At 45.3% G+C, this 16141-nt stretch overlaps 1 protein-coding gene across 5 annotated transcripts in view; it reads left to right on the forward strand.

The window, feature by feature from the left end:
* The window catches only part of tmc5 (transmembrane channel like 5), a 266568-nt gene that overhangs the window by 78598 nt on the left and 171829 nt on the right, over positions 1-16141 (forward strand). For all 5 annotated transcript variants that reach the window (XM_072481874.1, XM_072481877.1, XM_072481878.1 and 2 more), the window contains exons 5-6: positions 10757-10873; positions 11100-11202. In XM_072481874.1, coding sequence (XP_072337975.1) covers positions 10757-10873; positions 11100-11202 — 220 coding nt within the window. The remainder of the gene's footprint in view (positions 1-10756; positions 10874-11099; positions 11203-16141) is intronic.

Below are 16141 nucleotides of genomic sequence, written 5' to 3' on the forward strand. Positions count from 1 at the left end.
ACCCAAAACCAAATCCAACGTGGCCTCGCCTCTTGTTGGCCTGTCAACATATTGTTTCAGGAAACCCTCCTGCACACACTGTACAAAAAACGACCCATCTATTGTACTCGAACTATATCTTTTCCAGTCAATATTTGGAAAGTTAAAGTCTCCCATAATAACTACCCTGTTACTTTCGCTCATATCCAGAATCATCTTCGCCATCCTTTCCTCTACATCCCTAGAACTATTAGGAGGCCTATAAAAAACTCCCAACAGGGTGACCTCTCCTTTCCTGTTTCTAACTTCAGCCAATACTACCTCGGAAGAAGAGTCCCCATCTAGCATCCTCTCCGCCACCGTAATACTGCTCTTGACTAGCAGCGCCACACCTCCCCCTCTTTTGCCTCCTTCTCTGAGCTTACTAAAACACCTAAACCCCGGAACCTGCAACATCCATTCCTGTCCCTGCTCTATCCATGTCTCCGAAATGGCCACAACATCGAAGTCCCAGGTACCAACCCACGCTGCCAGTTCCCCTACCTTGTTTCGTATACTCCTGGCATTGAAGTAGACACACTTCAAACCACCTACCTGAACGCTGGCCCCCTCCTGCGACGTCAAATCTGTGCTCCTGACCTCTATACTCTCATTCTCCCTTACCCTAAAACTACAATCCAGGTTCCCATGCCCCTGCTGCATTAGTTTAAACCCCCCCAAAGAGCACTAACAAATCTCCCCCCCAGGATATTTGTGCCCCTCAGGTTCAGATGTAGACCATCCTGTCTGTAGAGGTCCCACCTTCCCCAGAAAGAGCCCCAGTTATCCAAAAATCTGAAACCCTCCCGCCTGCACCATCCCTGTAGCCACGTGTTTAAATGCTCTCTCTCCCTATTCCTCATCTCACTTTCACGTGGCACGGGCAACAACCCAGAGATAACAACTCTGTTTGTTCTAGTTCTGAGCTTCCATCCTAGCTCCCTGAAAGCCTGCCTGACATCCTTGTCCCCTTTCCTACCTATGTCGTTGGTGCCAATGTGGACCACGACTTGGGGCTGCTCCCCCTCCCCCCTAAGGACCCGGAAAACACGATCCGAGACATCACGTACCCTTGCACCTGGGAGGCAACATACCAAACGTGAGTCTCTCACGCTCCCACAAAATCTCCTATCTGTGCCCCTGACTATAGAGTCCCCAATTACTAATGCTCTGCTCCTCTCCCCCCTTCCCTTCTGAGCAACAGGGACAGACTCCGTGCCAGAGGCCCGTACCCCATGGCTTACCCCTGGTAAGTCGTCCCCCCCACAAGTATCCAAAGCGGTATACTTGTTTCTCAGGGGAACGACCGCAGGGGATCCCTGCACTGACTGTTTTTTCCCAGTCCCTCTTACAGTTACCCACCTATCTCCAATCTTTGGTGTAACTAATTCCCTGAAGCTGCTATCTGTGACCCCTTCTGCCTCCCGAATGATCCGAAGTTCTTCCAACTCCAGCTCCAGTTCCCTAACTCAGTCTTGGAGGAGCTGGAGATGGCAGCACTTCCTGCAGGTAAAATCAGCAGGGACACTAACTGCATCCCTCACCTCAAACATCCTGCAGGAGGAACATTGTACTCCCTTCCCTGCCATTCCTCTAACTTTCTACCAAGATCTGGCTAACAACTAAATTAAATTTTTATAAAAAATAATAATAATATAATAAAAATATGGTACTTACCTCAGACCAATGGGTTTTATTATTAGGTTAGAGGAGGAGGGCGGGTGGGAGACACTACACGTGTAGTGTCTCGGGTTTCCTCTCCACCAGAATTTATTGGTGAGGGTCTTCCCAGACGTCCGCGGGTCGACTTCCTGATCCCGCCTAAAAAACTAATTTAAAGAAAAGAGAAAAAGTCTCAGCTCCCGCTGAAACTGACTCACCACTCACCAGCTGCTCTCACGCTGCCGAAATCGACTGGCCTGCAAAGAGAAGTGCTTTTAAAGGTTGACTTACCTCCCAGCACCCTCCTTCCGCAATGCTCCCGCTGAAACTGACTAACCAGCTGCTCTCACGCCGCCGAAATCGACTGGCCTGCCCCTGCAAAGAGAAGTGCTTTTAAAGGTTGACTTACCTCCCAGCACCCTCCTTCCGCAATGCTCCCGCTGAAACTGACTAACCAGCTGCTCTCACGCTGCCGAAATCGACTGGCCTGCCCCTGCAAAGAGAAGTGCTTTTAAAGGTTGACTTACCTCCCAGCACCCTCCTTCCGCAATGCTCCCGCTGAAACTGACTAACCAGCTGCTCTCACGCCGCCGAAATCGACTGGCCTGCCCCTGCAAAGAGAAGTGCTTTTAAAGGTTGACTTACCTCCCAGCACCCTCCTTCCGCAATGCTCCCGCTGAAACTGACTAACCAGCTGCTCTCACGCCGCCGAAATCGACTGGCCTGCCCCTGCAAAGAGAAGTGCTTTTAAAGGTTGACTTACCTCCCAGCACCCTCCTTCCGCAATGCTCCCGCTGAAACTGACTAACCAGCTGCTCTCACGCTGCCGAAATCGACTGGCCTGCCCCTGCAAAGAGAAGTGCTTTTAAAGGTTGACTTACCTCCCAGCACCCTCCTTCCGCAATGCTCCCGCTGAAACTGACTAACCAGCTGCTCTCACGCCGCCGAAATCGACTGGCCTGCCCCTGCAAAGAGAAGTGCTTTTAAAGGTTGACTTACCTCCCAGCACCCTCCTTCCGCAATGCTCCCGCTGAAACTGACTAACCAGCTGCTCTCACGCCGCCGAAATCGACTGGCCTGCCCCTGCAAAGAGAAGTGCTTTTAAAGGTTGACTTACCTCCCAGCACCCTCCTTCCGCAATGCTCCCGCTGAAACTGACTAACCAGCTGCTCTCACGCCGCCGAAATCGACTGGCCTGCCCCTGCAAAGAGAAGTGCTTTTAAAGGTTGACTTACCTCCCAGCACCCTCCTTCCGCAATGCTCCCGCTGAAACTGACTAACCAGCTGCTCTCACGCCGCCGAAATCGACTCATTTCGGGCATGAAGCCCTTTGGGGCACCATTAAGTCCCTAATTAACATTAGATACTGGAGACGGCACCGCTGGGTCAGCCTTCAGGGAACTCGCAGCTGTTCCTGCTCGCTGCCACACTTAGAAACATTTCCATTAGATTACGCCCAAAGTGTCCAAACTCCAGAGACCACTGAGCCCAATTTCTTACCCTGTGGTGTCTGTTTATCACCTCCAGATCAGCGATAATTAATACCAAGACATTGTGCTAAATCTGGGCTTGTCTTCTTAACACTGAACCTATTTTGTGCCAGCTTTCATACTTTGTACAACAATGAGCCCCTGTTTCTGTCTGGGATATCAGGATGCTGCGTTTTATCAGGTGAAAACTCATATGAAAGTAGTTAGAATGTACGGAACACACAGGTTCTGAAGCCATTCCATGCTAGAATGTTTTCATAATATGAAACTTTATTACTTCATTAACTTGGGTTCTGTTTCAAATCTCAGTAATATTCCATCATTCTGTGATTCTAGAACTCCAGCACGTTCTGTAAATGTGTACTTTTAAAATGATTCATTAACGGATCTGGCGTTGCACAAGATTGCAAGGAGTTTTGAGGAAGTAGCGACAATAAAGTAACAACATCAGTAAACAGACAAATAATGTAAAAACTTTTTTTTAATGATTCTTGAGAGCCAATCAGACAGATCAAGCCTTAAAAACATTGGATGTTTTTTAAACTTTTTATTGATCAAAGTAGATCATTTTAGCATTATTCCAGCTTTGCAAATTAGCACTGAAGATAGTATTTAAACAAAAATTACAATTAGAGAACAGTTTTCAAAATCAACTTGGATGAGGATAATTGAGTGAAGGTATCAGCTGGGAAAGCAGTCAGGATCTGTGAGGAAAACTATGGGATAGAAGAGGCAATGCAAGGAAAAGAGGAAGCGAGTATCATGAGTCAAGATGAAAACAGAACACCAATGGAAATAATAAATATTGATGACGATTACGCAAACCAGGACACAAATCACCACAGGTTATCAGAGGACGTCATCATTGAGCCAGAGGAAAAATTAACTCTCTGGCAGTATTTGCAGCAGCTCTATGAGCTTGCCACTGCTGTGCTCCTGTTTTTCTACCACTATTTTAAGGAATCGCAGCCCGAACATCAGAAGACTGAAACACCTCCGACTCAAGAAAAGGAATTGGATGAAACAAGTCAAGTTCCATCAGAAAAGGCCGCCTCGGTTACTTTACAAGATTTAGTTGAACCAAAAGACACAAGAGTAGTAATAAGTATTGATGAGGGTACCTTAGCGACACTGAACAAGATTAATGATGCACGGTGGAAAGGTAATAATTGCTTTCTCGGTGATAATAGCTTTTGAAATGATTACTTTCGAACATATTCCAGCAACCTATTCTTGTTAGCTGCTAAATTTGGGCCTTCCATGGCAGAGGCCTGAAGCCAAGTGCATTTGAGACTTGTTCAGCACGTCCCAATGTCAGCAGAAAGTAACTGCGACATTAATGCCCAAGTGATGCGCAGGTTTTATTGTGGAATTGAAGTGTTTAATTTAAGGAGTTTTAACACAACCCACTTGGAGTGCTTCAGTGCGCCAGACATTTCCAGCGGGAACTCTGAATAGAAATAAAAACAAAATGCTGGGAAAGCTCAGCAGGTCTGACAGCATCCGGAGAGAGAGAAACACACTTAATGTATCGAGGCCCAAATGGAAATGTGCTCCTCACTCAGACCTGCAGCTCTCCCTCCAATCACCAATTCTTTAATTGCATTTTGCACCTGACTAGGTTTAAAAAAAAAAATGATTTTACTGTACAGCAAACAAGCAGACCGTCGATATGTGTTGAACCTCAACTTTCTGCCCCCCCCCGGACTTCTTCTTTGCACCCCCAACGATTCCGAGAAGCAGAGGAAGTCATTAAGCTCAGTCTTTATTTTTGCAATCTCTGCTTCTTGCTGTGCTGCTCATGCGCGTCACTCTATCCAGCTCTGTCTCCCCTTTCTATCTGTACAGCTTTCACACACTTTTCTCATTGTGGTGCCAATAGCCTCAAATCTAACCAATCCCCAGATTCTCCACTCCCTCTCATCAATTATTTTGGGAAAAGGTTAAAGGCTTGCAACGTAATCCAATCCACGGCACATATCCGGGGTGTCCATTATCTCACCATGGGGAAGGTGAGATGTTTAGTTAGTCTCACTCTAATGTGCAGATTCCCGAGGCTTTGAAATTCAGTCCTTTCGCCTCAGAGACCTCGGGTGAGTGCTGTTTGGCAGTGGTCCCCACAAATGGCACTCGTGGGGGTCTCCCAAGGGATCAGAGGCTCCCACGTGCATGCCCTTTCGGCAGGGTAGTGCCCTGGCATTGGCAGAGGCACTGCCAGGGTACCAGGTTGGCACTGCTGAGGTGCCAAGCTGGCATTTTCCACGCAGAGGCGATTGGGCTCAGGGTCCACTATGCAGGTGTTTGGGGGTTGCTTGGGGGCCCAGGGACCCCCGGGGAGTTGGGGCTTGGGGAGGGGGGGGGGGGGTCGGGGAGGGGGTGTCAGGGAGGGGGCCCCAGAGATCGGGATGCCATTTAAAAATGCTGTCCTAATCTCTCGCTACACTGAGGAGTTCCGGCGAGCGGAGCTCCTCAATACAGAATCGGGGCTGTGTATGACCCCGGCTGCTCTTTTCCCCCCCACATGCCCCCCCCCCTGAACCTCCCATTTCAACTTTGTGACATTTCTCAGTGCTGGGAAACACGAGGCTAAACGCGCTTGCTATGGAACGTGGTTCTCATTGAGTGAAATCGTGCCCATTGTTGCTAAATAAGAAAGTTTGGCACATCAAGTGATAGCAGACATCTGCTACAACTAGAGGACAAACTATTCCTTGCTGGACTTGGCTGACACACATTATTAGTGTCAGTGAAAGTAACCACCATTCTCAATTTCTTTCCCTCCAGTTCCTTCCAGAGCGCTATTAGAGACATGTCAGGAGTCTCTCAGTCAGCTGCATGTAAATGCATAAGGTAGATAATAGGTTAACAGTTTGCCAGGGTGGGAGATATATAAACTCCCCATTGTGTTGACAATAGTGAGAACTCGTTAGTAAATGAAATGAAAATCGCTTATTGTCACAAGTAGGCTTCAAATGTGAAAAGCCCCTAGTCGCCACATTCCGACGCCTGTTCGGGGCGCAGGTACGGGAATAGATGGCAGACTGGGTTCTGCTGCTCCACGAGGCAATATTCTTTTTCCACCAGCTGGGGGCGTGGGGAAATGGCGGGGGTCATGTCACATGACTCATACCTCCATTTTTGGCTTTTACTTTTTTATTTCGGATATTTTCCTTTTTATAAACAAAACACAACAGTCATTAAGAATTATTCAATTCTGATGTTAACCAGCCAACCTGCCATACCGCCCTGTACGCCCCGTTTTACAGCTACAATACAACCCCGCCCTCTCTGTCCCCCCCTACCAATGATTACCAACTCTTGAAGGGGCTGTCCAGTCTCCACCTTGTGTAGAACCCTTCCTCTGAACCCCTAACTTAATCTTCTCCAAATACAGAAATCCCGACAGGTCACCCACCCATGGCATCGCCCCTGCGGGCTATCAGGGAGGCAACGTCCAAACCATCAGCCCCTCTCCCTTCCTGCACTCCTGGCTCATCCGATACACTGAATATCACCATGCACGGGCTCGGGGCCACCTTTACCCCTAAAATCTCCGACATTATCCCCAAAATCTCGCCAATTTTGGGCAGGACCAGAACATGTGTGTGTAGTTCACCAACTCCCTTGAACACCGCTCATATCTGTCCTGCACCTGCAGGAAGAACCCATTCATATGTCTCTTTGTCATATGTGCTTTGCGCACTACTTTGAATTGAATTAAGCTCAATCTCGCCCCTGAGGAGGTCGGGTTTATCTTACGTACGGCCTCACTCCACACCCTCCCTCCTCAAATGCAGCACCCAGCTCTTCCTCCCATTTCTTCTTTATCTCCTCCATCGAGGCCTGCTCCCCCTCCATCAACTGGTCATAAATATCGGAGATCTTACCCTCTCCTATCTCATCCTCAGAAACAATCTTTTCCGGCAATCAAGGGGGTGGTAACCGCGGAAACGTGGCCAGCTCCTTCCTCACAAAACTCCTGACCTGTAAGAACTGGAACCCATTCCCCTCGGAAACTGAAACATTTCTGTCAGTTGCTCCAGCTCCGCAAATGTACCTTTTACAAACAAATCCCGAAACCTCTCTATACCGCCCCCCCCCCCCCCTTCCCAAACCCTGTACGTCAAATCTAATCCCACTGGAATAAATCTATGATTTCCATATATCGGCAGCCACAGCGACAATTCCTCCAGATTGAAATGTTGCTTAAACTGGTTCCAAACTCTTAGCGAGGCTACAATACCGGACTTGTCGAGTACTTGGCCGGCGGGTTCAGAAACGGAGCCATCGCCTTAGCCAGCAACTTCGCATCATCATTTAATAATGATGTCGGCCAATAAGACCCACAGTCCTCTGGCCTTATACTTTTTCAAAATCAGTGAAATTAAAGTTTGTGCCAATGTGGGCGGAAGCGTCACCGGGCTGATGAATCATTGAACATTTCCATTCGATGAGGTAGTTCCAATCACCACCTCCCATAATCAACCAATGTGTATCTAAATCCGGTATCCTCGTCAACACATTCTTAATGAACTCCACGTCATCCCAGTTAGGAGCGTACACATTCACTAACCCTACAGGAACCCCCTCGATCCTTCCACTCACCATTGCGTATCTTTCCTCCAGATCCCCCACTGGATTGTTGCCAAAAAAGCCACCCTCGTATTAATAAACATGGCGGCTCCCCCTGTCTCCATATCCAATCCCGAATGGAACACTTGTCCCACTCACCCTTTCCTCAACTCGTTTGGTCCCCAATCCTCAGGTGAGTCTCCTATAAAAAGACCATGTCTGTCGTTTAAATGGTCCAACACCCGAGATCTTTTAACCGGCCCATTCATCCCCTCACATTCTGAGAGCTCAGCTGGTCGGAGGGCTACAGGCCCCCTCCCAGGCCCACCAAAGATGGCCGCCGCACCCCCTCCATCCATAAAGAAACCTTCAGTGTCAGCACAGGCAGGGTTTCAGATATTACAAAATTATACACTCAGAAAACAGAGTAAATAAAAAAACAACAGCAAAAAACAAACCAGTACCAACAACCCTGATCACACTGAAATAAGTCAACCACCCAGAATCTTCCAATGTCCCTCAGTCCGTGTTCCTTTAGAACGTTAATCGCTTGTCCGGCATATCAAAATAATGTTCTCTTGCCCCTTGCGTTAGCCACAGTTGAGCCAGCTACGTGATGGTAAATCACATCTTGCTCCTGAAAAGATCAGCCTTGGCCTTGTTAAACCCAGCCCTTCCTTTTTCCAGCTCCACTCCCACGTCCTGGTAGGTTCGGACAGTATGGCCGTCCCAGTTGCATTCCCGCGTTTCCTTTGTCCACCTCAGGATCTTTTCCCTATCCAGGTCTCGATGGAGCTACCTCGATTGACTGTGGCAGCTCCCCAGATCTTGACTTCTTCCTCAATGACTGATGGGCTCAGTTTATAACAGGAGTGCCGTCAAAGACCCCCCCCCACCACCAACGTACTGTGTGGTTCTCACTCCCTCAGTGCCCTCGAGCAGCCCCATAATCTGCAGGTTCTGCTGCCTCGAGTGGTTCTCCAGGTTATCAATCTTGGCCTGCAGATTATTTTGCCCCTCTGACATCATCAACAATTACCTCCAAAAGGACAATCCGATTCTCGTGGTCAGCAACCGTCACCTCCATCTTCTGGATTGACACATTCTGCGACTCCGGCCACTGGTCCCCCCTCTCCAGGGCTGCCCCAATGGGTTCTGTCACTCTCGCCAAATCTTCAGTGACTGCCCGCCTTTGTTTTTTAAATTTGGGGGATCGGAAGCAGACAACCATGCCAAAGCTCCCTCCGCCACCGTGTCCTTCAGGTCCAAAGAATGCCCCTTGTTCGACACACTCCTTGTCTGGTAACGCTTTGACATCACTCACCGGAGAAGAAATCATAGTTTAAAAAACCAATCCTCAGGCAGGAACCACCTGATGTGGGGCCAATCCTTCCATGGCCGCCACCAGGAGTCCATTTTGGCTTTTACAAATGGTATATATTCCTTTGTCTGGGTTCCTGAGATTGGTAATGTGCCAACCATTAAACTTTGCAACCAGAGTTTCAGAGTCCTTTGTCCTCGCAGTCAACTGGGCTCCGGTTAGCCAGTTTTGACAATGAAATGGAGGTGGCCTTTGTATAATTCCCTTTGAATTTGGTCTTTGCATTCCGCGGGATCGTTCTAACCACCTCAGAGATCATGAGATGCAAATGTCTTTGCGACTACCAGATTAGCTGCTGTTGTTCAAGGGTCACAGCCAAACATGGCTTCAGCCATTTTAAAAAGTCATTAGACAGTTTAAATGTTTAGGAATTAGCCATGATTACTACATGAATGGACGTAAATTGGGAGAGGGGAGTGTGCAGCGGGACCTGGGTGTCCTTGTGCACCAGTCGCTGAAGGTAAGCATGCAGGTGCAGCAGGCGGTAAAGAAGGCTAATGGTATGTTGGCCTTCATTGCGAGAGGTTTCGAGTATCGAAGCAGGGATGTGTTGCTGCAATTATACAGGGTCTTGGTGAGGCCACACTTGGAGTATTGTGAGCAGTTTTGGTCTCCTTCTCTGAGGAAGGATGTTCTTGCTCTCGAGGGAGTGCAGCGAAGGTTTACCAGACTGATTCCAGGGATGGCGGGACTGTCATATGAGGAGAGATTGACGAGGTTGGGATTGGTCTCACTGGAGTTCAGAAGAATGAGGGGGAATCTCATAGAGGCTATAAAATTCTCACAGGACTATACAGGGTAGATGCAGGGAAGATGTTACCAGTGATGGGTGTGTCCAGAACCAGGGGTCACAGTCTGAGGATTCAGGGTAAACCATTTCGGACAGAGATAAGGAGACATTTCTTCACCCAAAGAGTGGTGAGCCTGTGGAATTCATTACCACGGGCAGTAGTTGATGCTAAAACTTTGGAATATATTCAAGAGGCGGCTGGATAGAGCACTTGGGGAGAATGGGATCAAAGGCTATGGGGAGAAAGCAGGATTAGGCTATTGAGTTGGATGATCAGCCATGATGGTGATGAATGGCGGAGCAGGCTCGAAGGCCTCCTCCTGCTCCTAGCTTCTATATATCTATGATGAAATTTCATAAAAATATAGTGTGATGTCTTAGACCTGTAACAAAAGAGATAAGAGTTGAAAAATAATGGAGTCCAACCTGACCAGATACTGTTTCCTTTATATTTCTGAAATTGTGTAGTATGATCCATTAAATATGAATTAACTAATTTTTGTTTATCTTTAAATTAACTGATAATGGTGAAAAGATACTAATATGTAAATAGTGATTATTTAAATCCAGATGCTTATTTTTCCACTGGAATTATTAGAGAGTTCCTGCTGGGCAGCTATTGCACTCTGCACATAATCATTAAAATACTCACCCTGGTGACAATGATATGGCAATTTATTCAATCTATTTACCGAGCTCGAGATCATGTTGAATAGTGGAATGTTGTCCAGATCACTTGGTGAACCCTGTGTATACATCAGGAGAATGAACTCCTGCCAGAGTTAAATAAAGCAATTTGTTTGGAATGTCTTTGACGATGCAAATGTGTTTTCTCTTTATCAGCTGAAGCTAAAAGACGAAGGACAATTGGTGTTACTTTGCGATTAGCGTCCTTGGCTGGGTTATCTATCTCACAGTATTCCATGCCAGAAACTGAACTAAGTGAAGAAGAAAAAGAAGGTGTGTCAATATTTTTTGTTTATAATCAACAAAAGTCTTGCATCAACGTTGTAAACATCCCCAGTTTATACTTTCAGATTCCAGCATCTGCAGTGATTTGCTTTCATCCAAGTTTAGAGTTTGTTGCTCTACAAAATTTGGTGTCACTGCTGAATAAAAAAAAAATTGTGGCCATGAACACTCACCTTGGCAATAGAAATAACAAGTTTTATTTGAATCTGTGCAGATAAAATGCAACTTATTGATGAGCTCGCCCAATTATCGCCCAATGAGAGGATGAAGGTAATTCAGCAGCTGACGATGAGCATTGATGAGAAACGAGAGATCAGGTACAAAAAATTTACTTTGCAATGTTGATTTTCAAGTGTATCGCTACTCTAATTGAATTAACTGGAGTTAAAAAAGGAGGTTTTCCACGAAAATAGAAAAAAAGGATAGTTTATTTCCATCAAAGTTTATTTCTCTCCAGGGATTAGGGAGGCCTCCACCCACTCAACTGTGCCCCCTGTCCAGATCACACACTCTGCACATCGATGTATTGGGCTGGGATGGTATCCTTACAGTGAGGGATATCTCGCGGCTGCAATTCTCCAGCTGTTTGCCAGCGGTGGGATTCTCTGCTTCCGCCGGCAGTGCAGCCCCTCCCACGGGTTTCTGGGCGTTGCGAGGTGGCTTCAATGGTGATTCCCATTGAAAGCGGCGGGAGCAGAGACCCCGTCGCCAGCGGGCTGAACAACACCTCCCGCCATCGAGAAACATGTGGCTGGGAGGCTGCAGGTTCCCACCCCACACAAGAGATTTCCCTTTAAGAAGGCTTGTGATTCTGGGAGGCTGGGGTCTTTGACTTACTCTGCTCGAGTGCAGCGTGCAAGAGCTCTCTCACTCTGACCTATTTGTCATGTTGCTTTTCCTATGGCAAACATTATTTTCTGAATTTCAACATACAGAAATAAACTTAATTCATCTCAAAATCTGGACTGGAGTCTAGCAAGGCTATGGGATCAGTGTTACCACCCCCTGGGCTGGTGTGGGGTCAATTCCAGCTCCACTTGACCCAGAGTCACAACACAATTAAAATAAACTATTAATTCTTAGAAAAATACCCAAAGTCTTTGATCTTTGGCTGCCCAATAATTACAGTCACCAGGTTTGTAAATTTAAACACAATTAATTTTATTAAAAACAATGCCTATAATTAAATATGCAGCAAATGCAACTAGTTAACTACTATCTAATTCCTAACCTCTCCCCTTTCAACTCATCCCCACCCTCCACACACTCACACTCACGCACACACAGACACACACACACACAGACACTCACACACTCACACACACACACACAGGCACACATACGCACACACAGACACACACACAGACACACACACATACAGACACACACAGACTGTCATGTGAGAGTACCTTTAAGAAATGGGTGTTTATTACTGCAGTGATGTCAGAGAGTGGGTGGAACTGGGCTCTCTGTCAGCTTTTTACTTTTGTTTTAGGCTGTTTGCTGCAGGGTGTGTTTTAGTTTCGTTTTCAGAGCTGGATAGCTGCAGTCACAGCCAGAAGGTGTATGAGTCTCTCTCGCTCTCGGTAATCTAAAAACTGTAAATTGATCCTTTGGCGATTTAAAACTAATAACTGCTCTCAGTAGTGACTTTAACCAGATGTGCTTCTGTTTAAAGTTTTTTTTAAAAAGTCTTATGGATGTTAAAAGGACAACTTAAGGATTACTTAGTGTTGTATTCTTTGGGGGTTGTATTTGAATTGATGGTTGCTAAGGTGTTCACTGTATGTTTTAAAAAGGTTAACTTGAGTTCAGAGAATAAACATTGTTTTGCTTTAAAAAATACTTTTCCATTTCTGCTATACCACACCTGTAGAGTGGGCAGTGTGCTCCCCATACCACAATCTATTAAAAGCTGTGGGTCAGGTGAACTCCATGATACACTTTGGGGTTCTCTAAACGCTGGCCCATAACAAATTGGGGGCTCGAGGGGGATAAAAGTATATCTATTGGATGGGCTTAGTGAACGTAAAGACAGTGAGGGGTGAGCATATTGTGGTTGCTTTTCAGGTGTGGTATTCTAGTTTAAGTAGGGAGTGTGTTGTGGACACCGGCTCTTTCAGAGGCTCTGAAGTTTTTGGGGGTGGAGACGGTCACACGCAGTACCTTACGGACAGAGACTAAAAGCAGACTATGGCGGTGGCTAAGCATTTAAAGTTGCCTGAGATACAGTCGGACTCATTAGAAATGGCAAAAATCCAGTTGCAGATTAAGCAACTTGAACATGAAAAAGAATTAAAGCAGCTTGCATATGCAATGAGAGAAAAAGAAAGAGAAAAGGAGATACAGATCAGGGAAAAAGAAAAGGAGAGAGAAGAAAGAAACAAAGAAAGAGATAGAGAGGAAAAGGAAAGAGAGAGAGGAAAGGGAAAAAGAGAGAGTTTGAATTTCAGAAAATGGCCATGAAACATGACAGTCAGTTAAAATTGGCAGACGTAAAGGGAAACGTACAGTTGGAGGGTAGTGATGAGGATAGTGAGAAAGAGCGTCAAAGTCAAAGACTTGGCGGGGATCTATTTAAATATGCCCAAGCATTGCCAAGGTTTGACAAGAAGGAGGTGGAAGCCTTTTTCATTTCATTTGAGAAGGTAGCTAAACAAATGAAATGGCCACAGGACATGTGGGTATTACTGATTCAAATAAAGCTGGTAGGTTGGGCTAGTGAAGTGTTTGCATCACTATCAGAGGAGGTATCTGAGTCATATGAGGAGGTGAAAAAATCCATCTTAGGTGCATATGAACTAGTAGTACCTGAAGCCGACAGACAAAGGTTTAGAAATTTAAGGAAAGAATTTGGTCAAACATACATGGAGTTTGAAAGGATCAAACAGAGTAATTTTGATAGGTGGATAAGGGCTTTGAAAATAGACCAAACGTATGAAGCTCTCAGAGAAATTGTACTTTTGGAGAAGTTTAAAAATTCAATTCCTGATGTAGTGAGAACGCATGTGGAAGAGCAGAGGGTTAAAACTGCGAGGTTAGCAGCAGAAATGGCAGATGATTATGAATTAGTTCATAAATCAAAGCTTGGTTTCCGACATCAGTTTCAGCCGGTGAGGGATAGAAACTGGGGACATGAGAAATACTCAAGTGGTAAAGGTAAAGGTGATCTGATGGGAGATAATAAGAAGAGTGTACCTCAGATTAAAAAAGAAATCCAGGAGGGTGGAAAAGAAATGAACAGTTTCAGATGTTTTCACTGTAATAAACTAGGCCATGTAAAGTCACAGTGTTGGTGGTTGAAGAAAAGCACTGGGAAGGCTGATGTGGTAAAACAGGATAAGACACTGGGATTTGTTAAAGTGGTGAAGGAAAGCCCAAATGAAGCGATGGAGGTGCAAAAGATTGTCCAGCCTGATCAAGAGATGATTGATAAGAAGATGCCAGATCTCTTTAAAGAATTTGCTTGTGTGGGTAAAGTTTACTCATGTGTATCAGGAGGAGCAGGTAAAGAAGTCACAATTTTAAGAGATACGGGAGCTAGTCAATCTTTAATGGTAAGAGATGAGGAGTTATGTAGTCTGGGAAGAACGTTGCCAGAAAAGGTGGTAATATGTGGAATTCAGGGTGAGAGGAGCAGTGTTCAATTATATACGGTAAGGTTGGAAAGTCCAGTGAAGAGTGGTGAAGTGGTAGTCGGAGTAATAGAGAAACTATCTTGTCCAGGAACACAGTTTATCTTGGGTAATGATATAGCTGGATCGCAGGTGGGTGTGATGCCTACTATGGTTGATAAGCCACTGGAAAATCAGACAACTTAAGTGTTGAAGGACGAATATCCTGGGATTTTTCCGGATTGTGTAGTAACAAGGTCGCAAAGTCACAGGGTAAGACAAGAGGAGAAATCAAAGAGTGAAGATGAAGTTGAAGTGCAATTATCAGAAACGATTTTTGATCAGGTGGTTGAAAAAGAACAAGAACAGGCAGAGGATGTGGTGGATATTTTTAGTTCATGAAAATTGGTGGAGTTACAACAGAAAGATATAGAAATAAAACGGATGTATCAGAAAGCATACACGGAAGAGGAATCTGAGTGTATACCAGAATGTTATTACCGTAAAAGTAATGTCTTGGAAGAGGAATATGAGTGTATACCAGAATGTTATTACCGTAAAAGTAATGTCTTGACGAGAAAATGGAGACCTTTACATATGCAGGCGGATGAAAAGTGGGCAGAAGTTCATCAAGTAGTATTGCCAGTAGGGTATAGAAAGGAGGTGCTGCGAGGTGCACATGAGATACCAGTGGGAGGTCATTTGGGAATAAGGAAAACTCAAGCTAAAATACAAAAACATTTTTATTGGCTTGGACTACAGAAAGATGTAGTAACATTTTGACTATCATGTCACACATGTCAAGTGATAGGGAAACCTCAAGCAGTGATAAAACCAGCGCCCTTAATACCCATTCCAGCATTTGAGGAACCTTTTACAAGGGTCCTAATTGATTGCAATGGACCGCTTACTAAAACGAAAAGTGGGAATCAATATCTTTTGACGATAATGGATGTGTCTACTAGGTTTCCAGAGGCCATTCCAGTACGTAATATTACAGCTAAAAAAATTGTGGAGAAGTTACTTAAATTCTTTACTAGATATGGACTACCCACAGAAATACAATCGGATCAAGGATAAAATTTTACCTCAAGGTTATTCAAAGAAGTTATGGATAGCGTGGAATAAAACAATTTAAATCAACTGCGTACCATCCAGAATCGCAGGGAGCATTAGAAAGGTGGCATCAGACATTAAAGACAATGTTGAGGGCTTATTGTCAAGATTATCCAGAGGATTGAGATAAAGGAATTCTATTCGTACTGTTTGCAATTAGGGATGCACCTAATGAGTCAACCAAATTCAGTCCTTTTGAACTAATTTTTGGTCATGAGGTAAGAGGACCACTTAAATTGATTAAGGAAAAATTAGTGTGTGAGAAATCGGAAATTACATTATTGGATTACGTGTCAAATGTTGGGGAATGATTAAATAGAGCAGGTGAATTGGCTAGACAGCATTTAAAAGTTGCACAAAATGTGATGAAACGGGTAGCGGACAAGAAATCCAAAGTTCGTAGTTTTGCCAGTGGAGATAAAGTTTTGGTATTGTTACCAGTGGTCGATGAACCTTTAAAAGCTAGGTTTTGTGGACCTTATCAGATTGAAAGGAAATTAAGTGAGGTGAATTATGTGGTAAAAAC

This window comes from Scyliorhinus torazame, chromosome 17 (genome assembly GCF_047496885.1).
Source record: "Scyliorhinus torazame isolate Kashiwa2021f chromosome 17, sScyTor2.1, whole genome shotgun sequence".
NCBI lineage: Eukaryota > Metazoa > Chordata > Chondrichthyes > Carcharhiniformes > Scyliorhinidae > Scyliorhinus > Scyliorhinus torazame.